Genomic DNA, 21,530 nt, shown 5'->3' on the forward strand with positions numbered 1-21,530 from the left:
TATTTTTCTTCTTCGGAATTCTGCTGCCAGATAGTCTAACGGGATAAAGAACTAATAGTGTTTAACTAGCATTATTTAAGTCTTATTGGTTATGTGCCAAACAATTAAGTAATCTTAATTGTTGTCGTTAATAGTATGACGTTTTTCTCTTGTTTTTATTTATATCGGTGAATTTTAAAATAAACTTTATAAGCTAAATTGGCATTTTAACGTAGAGTGGAAGGCGTCATACATATGAATGATGGATCAGGAATCTCGGTATTGGTGTTAAATATTAAGGAATATAATTCATATTTAATAAAATTAAAATAAAAAACAGAAGAAACGAAACTAAATGTGCATTACAATATTTAACATCAATAAAGTCTGTGAAATAAATATTGAATACTGTTGTTTTAAAATAAGTATTCAAGACAGAAATAAAGCACGTGAAGTGAGAATTATTTTATTGACATATCTTATTGTACTCGAATAAATACCTTAATTTTAAATTTTCTCTTGTCCTCACTATTACGCTATTATGGCTCACTAGTATAATTTTTATTTAAATACAGTATTAGAAATTATTGTGTAGGCCTAGTCAGATTCAAAACAGTTTACTGACTTATTAGGAATAACTCGATTTTCTCATATAAAAAGAAAGTTAGATTTAAATTAACGTATTTTCTCGATACAAAAATGCATTTTTTTTTTTAAACTCAAATTTTACTTGTTAGAATCAAAGACATCTTACACTCGTTGTAACGACAATTTATGAGGCCCTAGTTATAATTTATTTTTGAGACCCACTAATAGTCCGATATAGGTAGAGGTAGATTTATTTAGATTTACAATAATACACAGTATGAATATTTTTAATATAGAAACAACAGTAAAACATAAAATAATAAAAATCAATACAATAGTTTTACAGAGAATTGAAAAATTTAATATTGTGTAGAGAAATTCACCTACAATTGTAAGTACTAAAAGAAATTAAATTCAGCGCTGCTAAAAGCAAGAAAGCATCTTGCTTTTAGCAGCGCTGAACAGAATTCCTCAGTCACAGAGGAAAAGTCCAATTCTCCGGCAATATCTCTCAATGGACGGCCACAAATTAAAAGTTACGAAAAACTTATAAAAGATTTATACGGTATCACTTTGAAATCATCTTTAAGAACAATATTTTTACATCATTTATTATGCAACTAAAGCATACAACAGTTTCAAGAATAAAAGTGTCTGTTATTGGGCTGAAATTTGAAAAATTATAGACATAAATTCCCATTGTAGTCCGTCTGCCTGTCTGCCATTCCTTAATCTCGAGAACGGAGTTGGTTAAATGAAAGACTAAACAGATATGGAAACCGTAGGGATTGGAAGCTCCGATTAACTATACAAGAACATCGAATACTAATCGGAAGTAACATTATTTCAATTTAAAAATTTTCCCCGAATGGAGTTAAATAAATGACCGGCATAACTCTATTCTTAAAGGAAAAGTATAATGTACGGGGCAAACCAATACTCATTTGAGGTGGAGAGCATATATTTGAAATTAAATAAATTAAAAATATGATTAAAAATTGTAGCCCGGCACTGTGACAATGTCACAATAAATAATTGCTCGTTAATTATATAAAAAGATTTTAAATAAATATTATTTTATTAAAAACCTTATTATATACTTAATTATTATAAAATGGCATAAAACTTAATTTTAAAGGTAGGGATGAGTTTCCTAAAAAAAATTATAAATGTTAATAACAAATAATACAAGTATCTTCATTAAAATCCTAATCGATATGTGACACATGACTCCCCTCTATATCCACATCCCTCGATCTTTAACCAACAAAATTTAATAGCATCAATCTCCCTAATACACAAACCTCTCTGCAAATTTTCAGAAATTTTCCACAAAAGACAGGCGTTATTAAACTTCAAAGTGGGTGAAGAAAATCGTGCTATCCTCATGCATACTAACATTCAAACATACAAAAAAACGCCGGATTTTTTTTTCATTTTTCAACATTTCAAGGTCTCCTGAGCCCAAAAATGTAAAAATCGTGGGAGATCATTTTTTGGTCGATCGCCATGCACCCCTGTTACATGTAACAGCCGGGAAAGTAAAAATGTAGCACAATATATTTATTTACAGGTTAGCCTCAGATAATGCGGAACCTCGGTTAATCGGGGTTCTACTACACTATACTACCAAATTTGCAAGTCCTCTGCATGCTCGAAGCAATAGGCAACGTCATCTTTTTCGCCTTTATGTAGAGCAGCCTTTGATTCATATCAGCATTGAACCAAAAGCATTTAAATGAACTTTCATAATAAATTTGAATAGAGGTTTACCCTTTTCTTCCATCTTTAAAATGTCTTGAAATATTATGATACGATATTAATAATATAAATAAAATAAAGAAAAAAATCTGAAACAATTAACGTTGTGCCAGATTTATAAACTCCATAATATAGAAATGTTATTGCATGGCAAATTTTCCCAAACAGTATCATCATCTACATCTAAAAACATCGATATTTATTATATAAAAACATCTTAGATATTTATTTTCACAATAATGAAATATATATTAAAAATTATATAATAACGAGTAATTATTATTGTGGCATTGTCACAATGCCAGGCTACAATTTTTAATCATATTTTTTAAATTTATTTAATTTAAAATATATGCTCTCCACTCAAATTAGTACTGGCTTTCATCTGCACAGCATACTTTTCCTGATAACAATTGAGTCGTGCCGGTCATCTAACTAACTCCTTTCAGGGGAAAATTTTCGAATTAAAATAACACGCCTTCCAATTTGTATCGGAAGTTCTTATATAGTTAGTCGAGGCCTCCTGCTCCTAAAATTTCTATATTTGGTCTCATATTTCATTTACATAACCTCTTTGTCGTGATTAAGGAATGACAGACGGACGGACGACAATGGGAATATATAGGTTCCACAATTTTTTAAAATTGTATCTCAATGATAAATTAGAAGCTCTAAAATATTTCTACATTTAAGCTAATTAATAAAGAAATGACGAACTTACAGTTGTATGGGATAAGGCAAGTAACACATGGGCAAAGAGGGTGTCTCCCGGGAGGACTTTCCTTATCTCTATATTACGAGTTAGAGTTAGATTCACCTACGAGATTATATACATATATAATCTCAACGAGATTATATACATATATAATCTCGTAGGGGGTTTGAGTTATAGGTACGAATTAGATTGAGATCAAAACAAATCTTTATAATAATTTCATCTACAGTCGACCTCCCTATAACACTGTTGATTTTTCCGTTTTATATGAATTCCACGTTGTACGAGTCACTTAGATTTTACAACTACGTGTGCTGGGCTGTGAACGGCTCACGTATTTGTAAAATCTAAGCGACTCGTACAACGTGGAATTCATATAAAACGGAAAAATCAACTGTGTTATAGGGGAATCGACTGTATATTATATATTCCAAGTACTCTATTATGGAAAGTAAACTATAACAAATTCTGTTTAATAAGTTTGTCACACAATGTTTTGGTAAACGATATTGACATAGAAAGTCGTAATCATCCAATCGTTCCAAGGCATTTCTTCTTGCAGAAATAATCCAAAGACTTCTTTGTTCCATGCGATCCATATAATCCATGTAATCCATATAATCCATATAAACTGTGTATATATATATATATACTATAATAAAATATGTATATTATAACAAGTCTGGAAATCGACTCTAGTAAATTGTAGATTGCTGCCATGTTAAAATAAACATGATTATTATTAAGAGATGATTATCGATATCTTTCCAGATGTCTTGTTTTTCTTTAACTGAAACAGTATTTGTTTGTTTTTTTATTTTCTATAGCCTAATATTACTATATTTTTGAGTAGCTTCCAACAAAATGCTCTTTTTCAATTGTGTTAAAATGCTTTCGGGTACGTTTGACTTCATGCGTCATTTTATACACTATGTCTCGTGATTTATCGAAACCAATCACCGTATTTGTTAGATACCACAAATCAACAACTCTCTCTCTGTCGTATAACGAGTAAGCAACCTTCGAGTTCAGAAACTCTAGATTAGTGAATACGAAGATGAATAACTCTTCATTGTACCCGGAGTTGATATACCGTATAACTAAAATACATCAACTCTCGAAATGACTCGTGTTGGTGAATACAGGAGTTAAAGAAAATGACCCATATTTAGGTGTTAAGTAAGCATCGCATAACCTCGCTTAAATAGTATTTACGCCACTGCCTATATCAAGGAATTATACAATCTGTATTGCTATGTTCTACGACGAATCAAATAACGAAAATTAGTAATAATGAAATTAAAAATTTATTATTTAAGCAAAATAAATTGCGATAAATAATATTTTGTTTATTTTAAATTATAAACTTATTTGAAGCTATTTTTAATTTTTTGTAAATTAGTAGACATTTCTTTAAGCATACTGATAAGTTTTTTCTTTTTAATTCCTCTGCTCCTAGGCCCTAAAAGGGCCTTTTAGAAACCCATTATGGGTCCGTCCAGGCCCACAACGAAATCCTCACGGATTTTCTATAACAGTTAAGCTAATATAAACGTTCTTCACGTCAAAAAAAAAAAAAAAACTGAATTGCAATTTCAAATGATAACAGTTTATCTTCTATTAATGAATTAAGGTTTGTTTATTCAAGTTATCTTTCTCGATAATGCCGGAAGACATGTTATATATCAATGAGATATATATCATCAAAATATAAAAATAATTTTTTTTTCTTTACAAATATAACAGTTATATGCTATCAGATCGAAAGATATGCATCGTGTGATTCATTGATAGCTTTAGTAACAAATATTCTTATGTAGTTTGCAATTCAACAAAACTTTAATTAATTAGAAAATTCACAGAAATATTTTTAAATTATTAAAATGTACGCTATTATTTGCTCGGTTATGGTTGAGCGAAATCTTAAAACCATCCCCATCCATGATTTTAATTGTTATTCTATATTAAAACCATGATAAACTTCTTTATGGGAAAATGCAATATTAATGTATAATATCATGTATAAGCCGAACTCTACGTGCTTGCGAGGTCTCTCCGGTCACTCAAAAATCTAGTTACAACTGATCAAATATCTATTTTTTTCCTTTCAGAAAAACATGAAAATATTGTTATGTTTTTCTGAAAAGAATAGTATTGCGGCATCGTATTTATCTTCGTACAATCTCTGGGCTGTTTCTACTAGTATTGTAAGTTATAACTTACAATAGAAGCAGTGAATTAGACCTGCATACCTTTATGCAGTATTCAGGTCTAATTCACTGCTCCTGACTAGAATGCAATAAACTCTCCGATCTCTGTTTCTTTGGAACCTTCTCTATTTTTTTAACATATTATATAATATGTATTACGTTTATATACAATCCTGGATTTACGGATAGCAGACACTTTTTTTATTTACGCTATAGGTCAATAAGGTTTCTAAGTACAGTATTATCTCCGTTCTTATGTTGGTATTTTCCTAGCGGAGTGGAATTCGTTGGAATAAATTATTTATTTCATTTTTATCGGCTCCCACGGAAAAACAAAACATTAATATTTTGTTACTCTAATTAAATGATTTTGATTTATTTCCAGAAATCGGTTAAGCCAAAAAATGTGTAGAAATGTAAAAATATTCAATCGAACGTCGATATAAAGGAGTGATAATGATATTAATACAGTATATAGTATAATATATATTCAACATTGACTTGATAATTGACAATGTTTAGAAGATTTTTTGTCTTATTTTGAAAGATTTATGTATCTTATTTTTGCCAAAATATGATTCCATTTGTAGTGGAGTTTTCATTTTGAAATGCTGACAAAGTATTCATTGTTTACTTATCTAATAATTAGAGAAACAGCATCTATATAACAATTACAAGATTTATCTACGTATTAAAATTTAAAATAATTTTAAAAAAATAAACTCATAAAAGAAATTTGTGTTCTTATATACTGGTTCGAAAACTTGCTAAATATAAGTTATTTATTCGACCTTTTTATTATTGTAAACATATTCAATTCTTCTCTATATAATCGACAGTTTAGAAAATCATTATCGGTTAAATGATGAATACATAAATACACTAAATGGGGCCGAACGTTTTGGAAGAATTTTGTAAAAATAATCCTAATATATGAATTGAATACAAATGCAACTGCCAAATGTACTCGAATATCGCATTTGTCTGTTTTTCCGTAAAGAGAACAAATTCTTAAAGAGTATCAGTATTACGTAGAAAATAAAAGACAAAGCTTCAAAGATAAATAAACATCTTTGCACAGATGCCTTTCAGAGATAAAATTCACGAATTTTTCTGTTGAAAAAGGCAGTTCAGCCGATAAAAATATTTTTAAAATGTTTTAATGAAGCTAAGATTGTTATACATTCAATAGTATACAAGATATTAAAACCATAATTTTCAATTTAAAAAAACAAAGTCGAGAGAAGAGACGCATTATTGATTGAAAGAGATCTAAACCCTATAGAATTAGCCTAATATAGAATTCTTTCAATCAAGTTAAAATATTGTGTAATAGTTTATAATTCAATTAATATTTTTGTATATTAAAAATTTTGTAAAAATATAAATTACAAGTATGTCGGAATTATTACGAAATGCTTGAATAATGGCATCTTTTCCTACTAAATAATTAGACTTTTATCCACGATACTTACGAATTAATGTAACTAGACTTTAGTTTATTATATTTATAGAAGAACCGCTTAGATTAATTAGGTTTATGAATAGCTAATTATAATACAAAGAAAGATAAAAATTATTAAAAGTGCAAGCTCCAAAATTCCCGTAAAATTAGAGATTCAAGAAAAGCGATTATAATAAAACCTGTGTAAACAGGAACTATAGGGCACCGATTATTTTAACAGGTTTCCGTTCCGAATAATTTTTTACCCATGGGTTTTATTCTTCAATAAAACCCATTTTAACTGTTACTTCTGGAGTGTATAAAAAGGATTAAGAAAGACTCGAAAATTTGATATTTTTGTAAATAGTCTAACCTTCAAGTATAAATTTTTTACCCGTTTAAGCAGGTTTGGTTTTATTCCTGTTCCGTTTCGCACAAGTTTTACTGTAGTATAGTATAAAACCGATTCACTTATCCAACTTAATAATTAAAAGTGGTTAATTAAGGAATATTCTATATATATTGAAAGATAATAAATTCACTATACAGTAATTAATTATTAATATAAGTAAATTATACAGAATATTAAAAATATCTGCAAAGAATTAGATAATAAGCCGTAAATGATGTCTTATATGCATTGCTTGTAGAAAGTACCACAATTTGGAAATGTAGGCTATATAGTTATAAAAGTTTGTTATAAAGAGTTCACTTATAAAGTTAATCTTAATATTAATAATAAATATTATAAAATCGACAACAAAAAAGTCAAGTGCGACAAAAGCAACAACAAAAATCTGCTTTGATGCAGATAAACGTATTTTCGAAGTTGTTGGACGAGCATTGTTCCACGTTTAGCCGAGGGAAAAAAAGGAAGAGTAATTTACAGAACGGAGAGAGTAATTCGATCTAAAAGCGGATCACGAAAATAAATAAAACGCAGCCTCCGTCGCTTTCTTTCAAATCAGACTTATTTTCTCGGGGAGGGGGGAAGAGTGTATTCTATTCGGATTAAAATCAGATACAAATTGACATCTGCGACGATTTTTCTTTCTTTCGTGCGGCGAATTGACGAAATTTAGAAAGAGAAACTTTTTCCAAGTTTTGCTGCGGATCGTTACTTAGACGAATGACGTTAATTGCGCATTGTTACATTCTGGAAACCGAATTCTGGAAACCGAAAAACGGAACCACACATCCCATTTCGTGCTTCGATTGTCGTCTAAACAGTACAACCTTTTGTTTGATCAGACTAAGAACTAACCTTTTTTGTTTGATCGAAAGGTCGACCGTGCCACCGGTTGCCGGCGAGAGGCCCGAGATGCAGAGAAAAGCGCACGCAAAAAGGACCCGGGAAACTCGAAGGCCCACACAGGTAAGACGAGAATAGTTCGTCGTCGACTGTTTTCGCGGACGATCCGATGATCCCTTTTCCTTCGCAGGGAGTCACTTCCGACGAACTTAAGTTGGCCCAGAAATTATTACTGGAAAAGATGGCCCGAAAGGAATTGGAACTCGGATCGGAAGCTCCGGGAAGCGAAGATGAGGATGAGGAAGAAGAAGAGGAAGAAAAGGAAGAAACGACGAAGAAGGTAAGAAGCTAGGTCGATGCGTAAGGAAGTAGAGACAATCAATCCTTAAAATAATTTAACGACCGGGTTTACGGCCGTACGGGCCCGTTCCTCTTTAAAACCTCCATCGGCAATAAATTTCGCCAGTACCGTTGGCGTCATGTTCAAACAGGCAAGTGGTTCTTCCGCGCTTCTTCCGTTTGGCACATCCGGAAAATATCTCGAATCCGCATTTCCAAATTCCGTGTCGACCTTCCGCCATTTCACAACTGCCGATCTCGGGATAAATTTATCGATATCCATGTCGGAAATATGTGAATTTTTTTTAATGATCCCCTCGGAAGCGAGCGTTCAAACATGGATTGATGTGGGATAAATACAGAAGGGGAGGAGAAAAATAAGAGGAAGGGGAGGAAGCGATTATCTTCTTTCGAAGAGCGAGAGGAAAGCGCGCAACTTTTCGGCTTCTTTAAATTGTCCGCCACTTGATGTAGGAGGGGAAGGAGGAGTGGGAGCAGTCGGGCGACGCTCTGCTCCGAGTTTCCCGAGCAAAGTTATATTTATACAGGTCCGGGAATTTCTATTTCGGGAGTGCGGTAGCGGAGGCCATCTGTCCCGGGATGAAAAGGTGGGACGAAAGTGCGGGGGAGGAAGACGGCGCGGCGGTCGCCGAAAGGCGCGTCGGCGATGAGAATTATTAGAGGTTCTATATATAGCAGACGGGAGGAGCCATTCGTCGGACACGGGTAGTTGCAGCCATGTCGTTGCCAGTGGAAGCGGCCGAGGCAACGCGGCATGTCCTACAACCCTTTCATCAACCGATATTCATACGGTTCGGCCGGAAAACCCCTGGGATCCTACGGCTCTGTCTCCGGCCTTTCTTCCGGATTGTATCATTCTTACGCCTCGCATCTGCAAAATGGAGTCCGACGAACTGCGGGCAAGAATTTGGGCGTTCCTTCTTTCTCCGTTTCCGACAGGTTCTCGCGCTCTGTCTCGCCCCGTCGATCGCGCTTCGCGGACTCTGAGCTGCTCGGACCGTCACGACGCCAATCGGCCGGAGTTGTCGTCCAAGATGGCCTCTCTTTGGTAAGATTTTTACTTCTATCTTTCAAAGATATCTCTTGATTTCGGACGAAATGAAAGGTTTCGCTTTCGTTTCGTCCTCTTCTCGCCGAGTGTGTCGAATGATCCGCGATGTAAAGGCTCGCGGTCCAGCCGTAGGGTTGTTTCGATGGGTGGCGCATTAACGAAGGGCAATCTAGGGGGTTCCAGAAGAAAGGAAGTTCGCAGATCCCGCGGTTTGGCTGAAGGAAGGGTGGCGAGTGCCAACGACGACAGGTGCTAGCGGACGAAGAGACGCGTCCGTCGCTTATAAATAGAATACGAAGGTTCGTCGACTGAATCCGATTCTTTGTCCGTTTCAGGAGAACAAATTCGCTTCCAGGTACACCTCGGCCGGATCTCTACCGGAAACCGGAATCGGTGGCGCCTCCTCTCTGGCCGGAAGCTCCGAAGACCTGAAGCACGTCGATTATAAAAAGGTAAAACGTCACTTATTCGTTAAGAGTAATCTGACCAATGACGAGTTCGGTAAAACATTTTCGCTTCGACTCGATGAGAAGTCCAAGTGTTTCACTCGAGTGGAGTAATATTTCTTAAACTCCTGTATTCTTATCGTTATCGAGTGGATGAAGAATAATAGATAATGGTTGGCTGTAAGATGAACACCGCCAGGAAATCGCCTCCACTAAAAAAATAATCAATCGGAAACTATCAATTTAACTATTAAAATTTTGGTTTCATTCTCTTTGAAGAGGAAAAGACTCTTCGAATGTATTTTCTAAGCTGTTTATTCTTAACACATTCACAATCCATGTAAGATTTCAGTCATTTTATTTCAAAATTGAAACTTAACATTATTTTCGAACTGGACCCTATTTAACTAAATACAAAAATTGTTATTTTATGAAAAACTTCTGACGTCATTTTTCTTCTATTTCTGTCCAAAATTTACGCGTGCAATAGATAAAAGTAACTCATCTGTCAGGCAATGTGTGTTAGTCTACGCTGTACAGTAGACAACGCGAAATTTGCAACGCTAAGGTACTATTACATGATTTTTTTCAATTTATGATTTGTATTTCTTCGTTTTAGTTGGTTACATAAAACGAATTGCCATATATCGCTGTAAAACGTATAAAAACAAGCTTTTAAAATAATGAAAAATAAATAAATAATATAGGCTAAAGAGAAATAAAGAAATTGATATAATTAGCAAATTCGTCCTTTAATATTAATAAAAAACTATTTTAAACAAAAAATATATATATAGAAATTTCTTTACAAACATTAATAAGTTTTGTATTAAAACTTCATAAGGTATGGGATATGAGAATTGGCGAGGATAAGTAGAACGTTTGGCTGTAAAATCACATTGTTAACTAGTTATAAATTACTCGCAATAAGTAGATGTGGTATAAATATTACACAAATCTAAATGTGCTATTGCACTTCACCTTATATACTGTAGCATATGTTAAAAGAAGGCTTCCCCGTAAACAGCCAAAGCATCATCGAGTAGCTGCATTCTTAAGTTAATTTAAAATTTCTTAATTAAATTTAATCAATGATTTTCTTACACTAAAAAATGCTAAGAAATATTTAAATGCTTAAATCCTTTTTTAACTCGTATTTATGCTTATACATTAGTAAACGGAAATTCGTTATTAATCTATGCTTGCTTAATAAATTGTCTGCAATAAAGCTACCATACTTTGAAGATATCTTAAGTAGTTTTAGACAGTAATAATTCCTCTTATCTATCATTTTTTTACGGTTTAATTTTTAATTTGTTAATGTCTTGGTCACGGCGACTTTTAAAGACTGTAAATTTAATTTAAATTAATAGCACAGATTACAGTAGATAAAATGAAATTGTTGGCAGACAATATTAAAGTTGCTGGCAACTGATATGCGACTCGCAATATATTGTGTCTCTCTGATTTACTTTATATAATTTATAACGTAGACCTTAACCCCGATATAAATTATAAACTTTCAGAATGTTATTTGTGTATTTATTTACAGATATTAATGCTAATGTTAAGGACAAAATTTAAAACGAACGAATAAAACGTTAGAAAAACGAATAAAAATTAATAATAGATAATCTACATTATTTTTAAAAATTTAGTAGTTGTTAAATCTCATAAGTCCTTTTAATAGTTACATTTTAAATAGATATTGGCTGCTGACCTTTTATTTTAAAATCGAAAACGTAGAAGAGGCAAATTACCGAAACGAAAGCGTACAGTACATCAAAATCTAATTTTTATTACATTAATTAATATCTATTTTAATAAATTTTCTGTTTAAAATAGACATTTTATAATTTCAAATAACATAAAATATAATTTCAAATAACGTAAAATATAATTTTCCTAATGTTTCATATATATCAATTAATTATTATTGCTAAAAATAAAGCTTATAAAATTATATATTTTATTTAAAATTTTATGTTCCTTTAATTTAACTGTAATTTTAAACCTTAATCAGTCGAGATTGAATGGTATTTGGTAGCATAATTAGTAAATTTTGACTTAAACAAATTCGATTCTGACCTATTATTAGTCTTATTTACGCTCGATTCGTTCCGAAATGTCTCCAATCTTTTATAAACTCCATCTCGAAACTTGACATAAAGTTAGTTTATGTCTAGTTTAATCGTTTGATACAAAATTTTTCCGAATATTTTATAATTTTCTTATTACTAGTATCGCTATCTTTCCTCTCTTGGAAAAGAGAGTGCCTTTATCTCGGGTGTCTTTCTCCTATTTATAACACAACGACGTTCTTAGCCGTAAAGATTTTCACATAGGCAATAATGATTCAAATGATCGATTCAAAGTTTTAAACGAAATTAGTAATATTACTAATAATGCTTTTTATAAGAATTATTGAAGACTAATAATTGTTTTGAATATATGATAGTGTCATTATTTATCATTACAAAAATAAAACGTGAATATTTTTATCTATTTAAGAATCCGTTGTAAGTAATGTAGATCTATATATTATAAACAAATAACTAATTATCAACTATTGAGTTTTAATGATAAATGGAAACACACAAAGTTATTTTTATTATTTATCGTTATTATAATAAATGCTAACAACTTATTGTGATCCTCTTGTGGAAACAAAAGAAAATGATGCCTAAAAAGTTTACCTCAATCATTTTGACTTTCATGTCCATGGAAATGGCTAACTATAATTTTGAGTTTCCTGCAAAAATATTTTGGGGCTTTCCTACCAATCTAAGCAATTTTTTCAATAGTTTTTATAGTTATGCCGCTGTTTCGTGGGTTTATTAAATGTTGCATAAAAATCATCTTACATGAAAAGAACTTGTTTCTAGTAACCCTCCATTTATTAAATAAGTTTTTTTAAAAGAAAGATGTTCAAGGAAATCGAAAATAATGTTAACAGAAGCGTGCAATTTATCATTTATCAAGCACAATCAGTCGTACAAAAATTAGATAAAATGATTCAGAGTAAATTTGAAAATATGATAATGTTATTCTGCAGAAGAACAAAAAGTAAGGTGATTGAAAAACCGTTTTGGCAGAAAAAGCATTACATAAGGTTATAAACTTGTTACATAATCAGCTCCTAAGAATATTTTCCAACGTTTAGTTAGCTGTTTCTACCTTCTTTATCTGTACGAAAATAGATTCTTAAAACGGGATTTTAATTTTAATTATTAATGTTTTATCAATGTAAAACAAATTGTGAACTATATAAAAATTATAATTATATCGTAACCTAAACGCTCTAACTCCAATTGAATTTTCGACTACTTGACTTTAGTGGTTTTATCTTCTGAACTGTGATACTGTAGTTGGTAGCGGATTCGAGCCTCATCAACGGACTGGCCACGTGGAATTTTCCAGATTTATTCACGTGACTAACACCTAAATAGGGGCTAGTTTTCCAGGGAAAGTCCTCCCGGGAAGGCATCGCCCTTATGTTTACGCTGCCTTATCCTACAATCCAATTGAATTATCTTCAGTTATGTTTCTGAAGAGTGTGATGGACTAATTTTTGGATCTCATTCTCAAAAAACAAAAGAATAGTTTGTAAAAGTTTTTAAAAGTATTTATTAATAAAATGCAATATAAAATAACTCAATAATCTTATATTTTTAATGAGATTTTAACGGAAAAATTTATATATGTATATAGTACACAATTGAAACAATGTCCGGAATTTTCCTACTTTTATTTATGTTGTTAATTTATTTCGATCAATTTTATTTCCTTTTTTCGAAATTTATAAATAACCAAATCCGTGAATATATTCGTTTTATTTTAATAACATTTTCATTAAAATAAATTTTTCATATTAAAAGATCGTGTGTCAATATGAAGAAGCGAGCTTTAAGTACTGTACTTAATAAAAGTGATGTATTAATATATAAACAAAATATCCTTAAGATCGGGTTTGGTCTTGCGCCTCAATGACACTTGAGTGAAACGGCAATTTGCATTTTTATTGAATTTATAGCCTATAATCATTTTCAAAATTAATAAATTAGATTTATTTTAAGATATAATTAATTACTCATATTATTATAGTTATTAAAAGTAAATATAACGTAAAATACCCCTATTCAACGCCGTTTAGAGAATATTTAAGTGCGCCGAAATCTGATATGATGACAGTTCAGGACACACGGAAGATATTTCCGTAAGAAAATTACTATAAAAACATCACTACTGTGGCATCTTTGGTCTGAAGACAACAAACATTTTATAAAGAAACCTTAATGTTGTAAGGGATACTGCTTAATCTGATCATCATTTCGAAGGTGTAAAACCTGAAGGCAATGAACTGTGTTTCAAACATCAACCGTACTGATTGTCTGTGATGATTCTCACATGCAATAGGATATTATATTTAAAATTTGTAACATGTCCTCGATAAACCATACTTTTTAATGCCCACAAATAAAACTGTTTTTTCGTTACATTGGATTTGTTGAAGAAAGAAATGTGAATTATTTTTTTAAAAAGTTCTTTTCTTATATAGTTGTACTTGGAGTTGAAAGAAGAGAATGAAGAACTAAGAGAAAAATTGAGAAAATCGGAAGAAAATCTAGAAAAGACTAAAGAACAATTGCAGAAAGCCATACAGGTAAGTGATCTTTTGTTTTTCTAAATGTACTTATTAAAATTATTACACTGTTATTAATGAATTCCCATTAGAAATAATAATTTTAATAATTTTAGTTAAAATCATACGAAACATATTTTGGAATTCGTATATTGGAGTTCATTTTTCCAAATTTCATTTGCCTACATCAGTGAACACCCCGCAGCCCGTGGACCGCATATAGTCCCTCAGATCCTAATATGCAACCTCACGGAGCTTTGCTTATCTACGGTGATTTTGGCAACGTAAATTATTTTTCTATTTTCTGCCTTATGCCATTATTAAACCCCAATTAAGCTGATATTCGTGTTAGAAGAGCATTCAAATTAATCTTGACCTGTGAAAAGATGAGAATAAACTATTCATTACTAGTTTGCATATCATTAGTATAGGTTATTTTATTTTATTATTTTAGTAACTAGTGTACTAGTGATTGTGGAGTACGCTGGTACTCAACAGGCCTGCATCTCTATAAGAAAAAATGCACGCGGCCTGCCGGAAGCCTATGAAATTCAATTGCGGTCCATATCCAGAAAATGTTACTGGTCACTGGCCTACATTGTAAATCCACTGCATAAATCTGCTTTCTACGGAATTTTAAAATTTATTCAGTGTAATGATAATAAATAATTAACGTCCTTAACCTCCTTACGGTATATTATCTTATAAAGGTAATTAATTTGTTATTGTTTTATGCATAAATCGACAATCGCAAAATGACTATAAGTATGCCTTAGAAGAAAACGTAGATAAAAAGTTCTAACTGTAGCCATTAATTATTTGCTTTATAAAACAAAAAATTATAAAATATTTTTAATTTTACATGATTAGTTAAAGATATGATTATGTTAACTGTGATTTATTGATGAAGCAAAAATAGAATTGACGTATTTTAACTTCTACTAACTTCCTTGTTTTCAACCAGAAGTTATCAAATGACAACAAACCTTTGACTACTCTTCAAGTTAAAATCTTGTCGTTTTATTGATAAATTTATTATTATTTTTGGCAAACTTTCACTTAACTTTACACCTTTCAAACCATTCCATATAATACCAGTAAATGAAAAATCTGGCATAATTATTTCGAATTTTTTTCGATTTCGTTATTTTAGAAGTGGGTTTCTCGCGTGTCGTACTGATACGAAAAGAAATTTATCGTTAGTGTCACTATTTATTAAAACGCAGCTTTGATATAAAATTTTCATTTCCTTTCAGACCAACAGTAGAAACGAGGTGGAAAGAAAGGTAGGATAGGTTCGTCGAGCAGTCGGTAAGTGATTAAAATGTTTCTGATCAATGGTTTCCTGCAGGAACGCAGGAGTTTAGAGAGGAAGATCTCCGAAATGGAGGAGGAATTGAAGGTTAGCTTTTATTATTTCTTAGTTATTTGCTTTGTCAAAATATCTGCCATCCACTTCGTTCTTTCTTTTAGACGCTGGCTAAAGTGAAGAACGAAAATGAGAAACTAAAGGCAGAAAATCGAGCGCTAACCAGGACCGTGTCCAAACTTACTAAAAAGGTGGGTCGTCCATGCAAGATTTATTCTTCCGAATATAATCGTTCTTTTGATTATTTCCTTTAAGAGATAGGCTTTATAGCGTTTAACTCGTTTTCACGATAAAATTTAAGTATTTAATTGTTTAAACTAGAAAAATGTTATCTCTAAAATGTATCGAATCAAAGATGTAATTCTAAATGGCTTAAAATTAAAGATAGTTAGTCGAGTTTTATTGTCAAATTCCCCTTTGAGTTGACAGTGGAGAGGAAGAGATTTAATTAGATTTACGAAATGGCAAGTTAAGCCGTTTGTCGATCGTCGTCCGGCGTTAGGAATTAATTAATAATTATTTCACATTTATATCTTATTTTAATTTTTGATAAAGTTATTAATAAATTCTCGAAATATTTGTCCAGACAAATAGAGAGGAATTTGGATAAGGAAGTGAGTTTCATAATCTGAAATTTTGACCTGAATATAGTATTGTAAAAATTATTTTTAAAAATATTTGAACGAAAAAATAAATAAATTATATTTCTTGAACATTGTTTAAAGAAACCATGTAATGCAGGTAGTGCGATTATTACATTCTTTGATGAAGTATTTGATAGTATTTTATACTAAGAATTCATTGTTGACGTATCAAAAATTAGTGTCTAAAGGATCATGTTTAAACTTAAACGATTCTGCTATTGACATCATGAAATCTAATCAGATGAGAAATATATAATATAGCTTTTGGTATAGGTTCATGTTTTTCTTTCGCTTCTACTCCAACTCGTATTTCCCCGACTTAAACTACTTGCGATAGTAAAATGGCGCAACAATCTATTAATTAACGCCTTTCATTTTTCTGACAGTCTTAGGTTGTGACGAAGTTTACTCCTGAGAGAACGGTGTGTTTGACCTCGGCTTGGACGACGCCTAAGAGAAGAATCGGAAGTCTCCAAGTTCCTTTTAGTGTATATAAGACTTCCTTCGTTTGTCAGACATTTTTTCCCTCCAACAACGAGACTCGTCGGCTTTCGAGACGCCTCTGTTTTAATCGCGGTGTGTTACTTCAAACGCCGAACGAGTTCACTCGTCCCAATTGTACCATACGAGTGCTAGTTTTCCCGTCATTTGCCCGAGACAATTGTATATTATTCTGAGATAAATAAAGAAGCTTTTACTCGGTGCTTCCGTTTATTCCCTATGCCACTTCACTGTTTACTCCGTTTACATTTCTTTCCTACTCCAAGAAATCTAGGAGTAAGAAAGATCAAAGATTTATTGATATTAGATAGATGTAATCAAATATTGCTGAGCAGGTAAAATTGATTGATCATTTTTAAAATAGATATTTTACTTTCAACGCGCTTGGAGTAATAGTTTTATACTTAGTTTTATAATCCAGAGCTGCTGTTAATATGCTAAAATATAATTTATTTCGAATAATTGTCAAATAATTAATAAATCTCTGTAATTCATTTATATGCTTCATTTTTACTGAACAAAGCATCTACTGCGTGTGCTGTAGCTTAGTTTTAGAACTGAAATAATGTCTTATTTTTGAAAATATTAACTGCATTTTATATTACTATTTGCAATAATAAAAAAAAGAATTCGATATAAAACAACTATTTAAGTTAGGTAAATGAATATACCGGTATATGTACAGTACTTTGCTACACAATGGATTATAGTGTTTTTTAAGTGAATAAATATTCAATACATTTCATATAATTCGCGTAAAATCTTTCATTAAAACGCGATATATTTAATATATAAAAATATATGTTTAATACGTTCATCTTTACTAGAATAACATCTCAACTATTGTTACTAAAATTCTCTCCTTCCATACAGGCATGTTGTAATTTAAATATTTGCGATGTATTTACATTTCAACTGAAATAAACAACAGTCACAAAAAAATTGAGAAATTTTTAAAAATTTTTACAAATATTCTTTTAATAAATATTTATGATTATATTTTTCTTGTATTGTTGCTTCAGTATTCTGTTGCTAAAGTTTTAAAATTTCAGAAACAGAATACTGGGAAAATAATAGAAAATTTACTGGGAAATACTGGAAACTTTCAAATCATTCAATAAACATAATTCAATTAACCAAATATTTTCTACAAAATTCTAGTATGCAAAATGTATATATTGTATATAGAAAATCCTATTTAGCTATTCTCCATTTGATTTTTCAATTATTAGGCTATCTGTTAATAAACATTATTAGGTTAAGGAATCTTGTATGTGATAGAAAATTTTGTGTTATCTAAATTATTCGTTTATTATTCAACGGCATTATTATTCGCAATACCAATAATACGAGACGTCTGCGAATCAGTTACTGCCTGAAATTGGTCTATTGTGCAGATAATAGCGTTAGTGCAGACAAATAACCGTTGGAGGGAAGGCATTAACTTTTAGTATTAAATTATTCATTTTGTTTTTAGACTATAGTAATCTTACAATTACTATATTTTATCTGAAGCGATGATCGGCCAGACCTACTGTAAGAGCGGCCGGATGATGAGAAATAGAGCCCGACATATTCCAGACAAACCTCCCCCGGAGTGACAGATTAATGTCTTTACTTTCTCGGCCATCCTACGTACTGTTTGCCATTATTACATTGAAGAAAATGCGATAATTGTATAGTTCGAATAACACTATTCTAGCTGTAGACTCTATGGAATCACGAGTTACTCGATTATTCATTAGAGCAAATAAAATAACTCGAGGATCAATCAAAAATCATTTAATGGAACGAAAATAAACCACAAAATCAGCTTCGTTACACATTAATTTAATACATTGACTTAAAATTCAGTTTTTCCGATTATTACTTACAATATAATGCGGCTTCAACTTTATTTAATGCCATAGTTGATAAAGAATCGTAGGATGAACGAAAGGCAAATTCGAAGAAGATCACTTATACAATCAGCTGTATCACGTATGTTTTCTTGGTCGATAGTTTCTTTTATTATTAGAAATAGGCCTAATAACAATTTCATTCTTAAAATTTAAAAGACAAAAGGCTTGAGTGTACAATATAAATATGAAACGCAAATTTTGAATATCTCACAATCTTTTAGCAGTTTTACTAAAGATAATTTTTAATTTTTCAATATAGTTTAGTAGAAATTCACAATTTACTAAATTAAATCCTTTTCAAACCAGATTCGTCAACATTAGTGATGTAACGAATATTCGGTTACTATTCGGTATTCGCCTATTCGACCTATTTTTCGCTATTCGGCCGAATACCGAATATTTAATCACTATTCGGCCGAATACCGAATATTTAATCACTATTCGGCCGAATACCGAATACCTAAAAACAGGAGTAAGAAATAACAAAAACACAGTAAATTAACCATTTTGGTATTTATAATTTATTTTGTATACTAGTACTTTCTATATATTAACAGGACTTAGTATGAAAATTAAGTAGTTACAGACAAACCAAAAGAAGAATGTGCAAAATCGTATGGTTGTTGTGGATCGGAAGTTTAAGTGGAAATATAGTGAATTTTGAAAAAACAGAAAATGTAAGAGCTTTAAATATTTATTGTCGGGAAATGTTTATGTTCTTTGTTAAATTTTTAGTAATAATTGTACCGAAAAATGTTTTTATAGTTGATTATTGTTAAGTATAGAAAGTGTCGTTTGAAGGCCTGCTGAGGAGGGACGAACAAGTCCGAAACACATGTTTGAAGTGTATGTGTTCAGGTGAACTAAATAAAGAACATTATTTTTTATCTGTAAGACTAGATATCTGCATCCATAATTTTCCAGTATAATAAGTCCTGTTAATATATAGAAAGTACTAGTATACAAAATAAATTATAAATAGTTAANATTGCAAATTTTGCAACAGGCAGCGTGACCCCTGGGAACTATAAGGGGATATAGATGCTTCACCACATACTAAAAATTAAAAAAGAAAACTATCTCACTAGATAAAGCACGAGAACATAGCATGTTTGTCTCGTAGACTTAACATTGTACCTTTGCCACTCACCACACCTGAACGGTTATGAATTTTTCATTTCTGATTGCAATAAACTCTTCTGCAGATTTATTTTGATGCCTGAACCTTGTTTGTACCCTCAGTCGTTCTTTCAAACTAAGCTGGACGGTATTTAAGGCTTACCAAATTAATATATGATTAAACGTATTCCTACTATAACTTTTGTTTTAATATATAGAATTAATTATCTTTATGAATTTTTTTTATTTCGGATGATATTGTTTAGAAACACGAAAACAAAGGTTTATATCCAATCGTATATATTGGGTAATTGTAATTAAGATACCACTATTCAATGCCATGTAAAGATATTTAGCAGTTAAAATGCAACAAAATCTGGTCTATAAACTGATTTAAAACTCTGCAAGCCTGAAACTTTTTATAGTTTTAATGAAAACAAATACTATAATTAAAATTCTTTATTTAATTATAAAATAGCTACTGTATAAATACCAATGCATCTTTCTGATAATCTATCACAATCATATATTAATATCCTCAGTTATGTGCTGTACCAGATTTGTGGGCACAACTCGATAAATTGTGTCATTTCCAACGATAATTCTCGACCTAGAATCTATCTATTGGATTGGAAAAGTCTCTCTAGATTTTTCATGTCAGCACCATATCAGATAAATATGCATAGTTTTTATTTTGAGGAATTCCAGTTGCAATCTGGACCTAGTATGTTATAAAATTTTCATAGATTATTTGGGCCAAATATTGTTTTTTTTAGTCACGCCATACGATCCCGTTGCCCGTCGACACTAACGAAATAGTTGACATAGATCCAGAGATCTAATCTGTAAAAGTTGTATAAAATCTCGAAAAAGATTCAGTTCATTCAAAAATGCAAACAAGAAGATGAACAAAACTAAAAGATACTGCAAGATGTGATGCGCTGTATTAAGAATTACCGTTTAAATTCTTATATAATGCCATTTTGAATGCCTGACGTAAGTAAATTTAAGTAGGAAGCTATTGTGGCATACAGTAATTCTATTTTTTAATAAATGTAATTTGAAGTGAATCTTTTGACATAATACGTAAAAGCCGAGATAGAAGTTTATGCAACTTCTCGAAATCTGTTATACTTCATTATAAGAAATCAAGATAAGTCTTTTATTAAATTATATGCATCTGAAAATATGAAATTTTTAAATATTTTTTCATTTCAAATCTCCAATGAGCGAAGAAAATTTATAACACCTAATTTACTGGTTAGACTAGTGGTTCGGTGTGCCACGAAGGCATTCTAAGTGTGCCACGAGATTAATAAAAAAAGAATTAAAGCGAAAATATTCAAATTTATAAAAAAGAATGACAAATGAACTTCTATCTGTTTTTAACTATATTTCAGAAGTTTGTATCAGTACACTATTACGTAAAAGGTAATAGAGAGAGCTCCGTGATCAACCTGTTGGCCGGTCCTATTATATTTAATTAATAATGAGAGTACTGCAACCTTCGCATGATTGTTTAAGTGTGCCATAGGTCCAAAAAGGAGA

At 31.2% G+C, this 21,530-nt stretch overlaps 1 protein-coding gene across 1 annotated transcript in view; it reads left to right on the forward strand.

Moving 5' to 3' along the window:
* The window catches only part of LOC111625876 (protein phosphatase 1 regulatory subunit 12A-like), a 91,511-nt gene extending 74,327 nt beyond the window's left edge, over positions 1–17,184 (forward strand). Inside the window, exons 21-28 of the mRNA XM_023369126.1 lie at positions 7,982–8,072; positions 8,140–8,289; positions 9,696–9,812; positions 14,365–14,469; positions 15,705–15,734; positions 15,800–15,850; positions 15,922–16,008; positions 16,848–17,184. Coding sequence (XP_023224894.1) covers positions 7,982–8,072; positions 8,140–8,289; positions 9,696–9,812; positions 14,365–14,469; positions 15,705–15,734; positions 15,800–15,850; positions 15,922–16,008; positions 16,848–16,853 — 637 coding nt within the window. The 3' untranslated portion in view covers positions 16,854–17,184. The remainder of the gene's footprint in view (positions 1–7,981; positions 8,073–8,139; positions 8,290–9,695; positions 9,813–14,364; positions 14,470–15,704; positions 15,735–15,799; positions 15,851–15,921; positions 16,009–16,847) is intronic.
* Positions 17,185–21,530: the final 4,346 nt, after the last annotated feature.

Source organism: Centruroides sculpturatus, unplaced genomic scaffold, assembly GCF_000671375.1.
Source record: "Centruroides sculpturatus isolate CEXI.00-Female unplaced genomic scaffold, Cexi_2.0 scaffold333, whole genome shotgun sequence".
Classification (NCBI taxonomy): Eukaryota; Metazoa; Arthropoda; class Arachnida; order Scorpiones; family Buthidae; genus Centruroides; species Centruroides sculpturatus.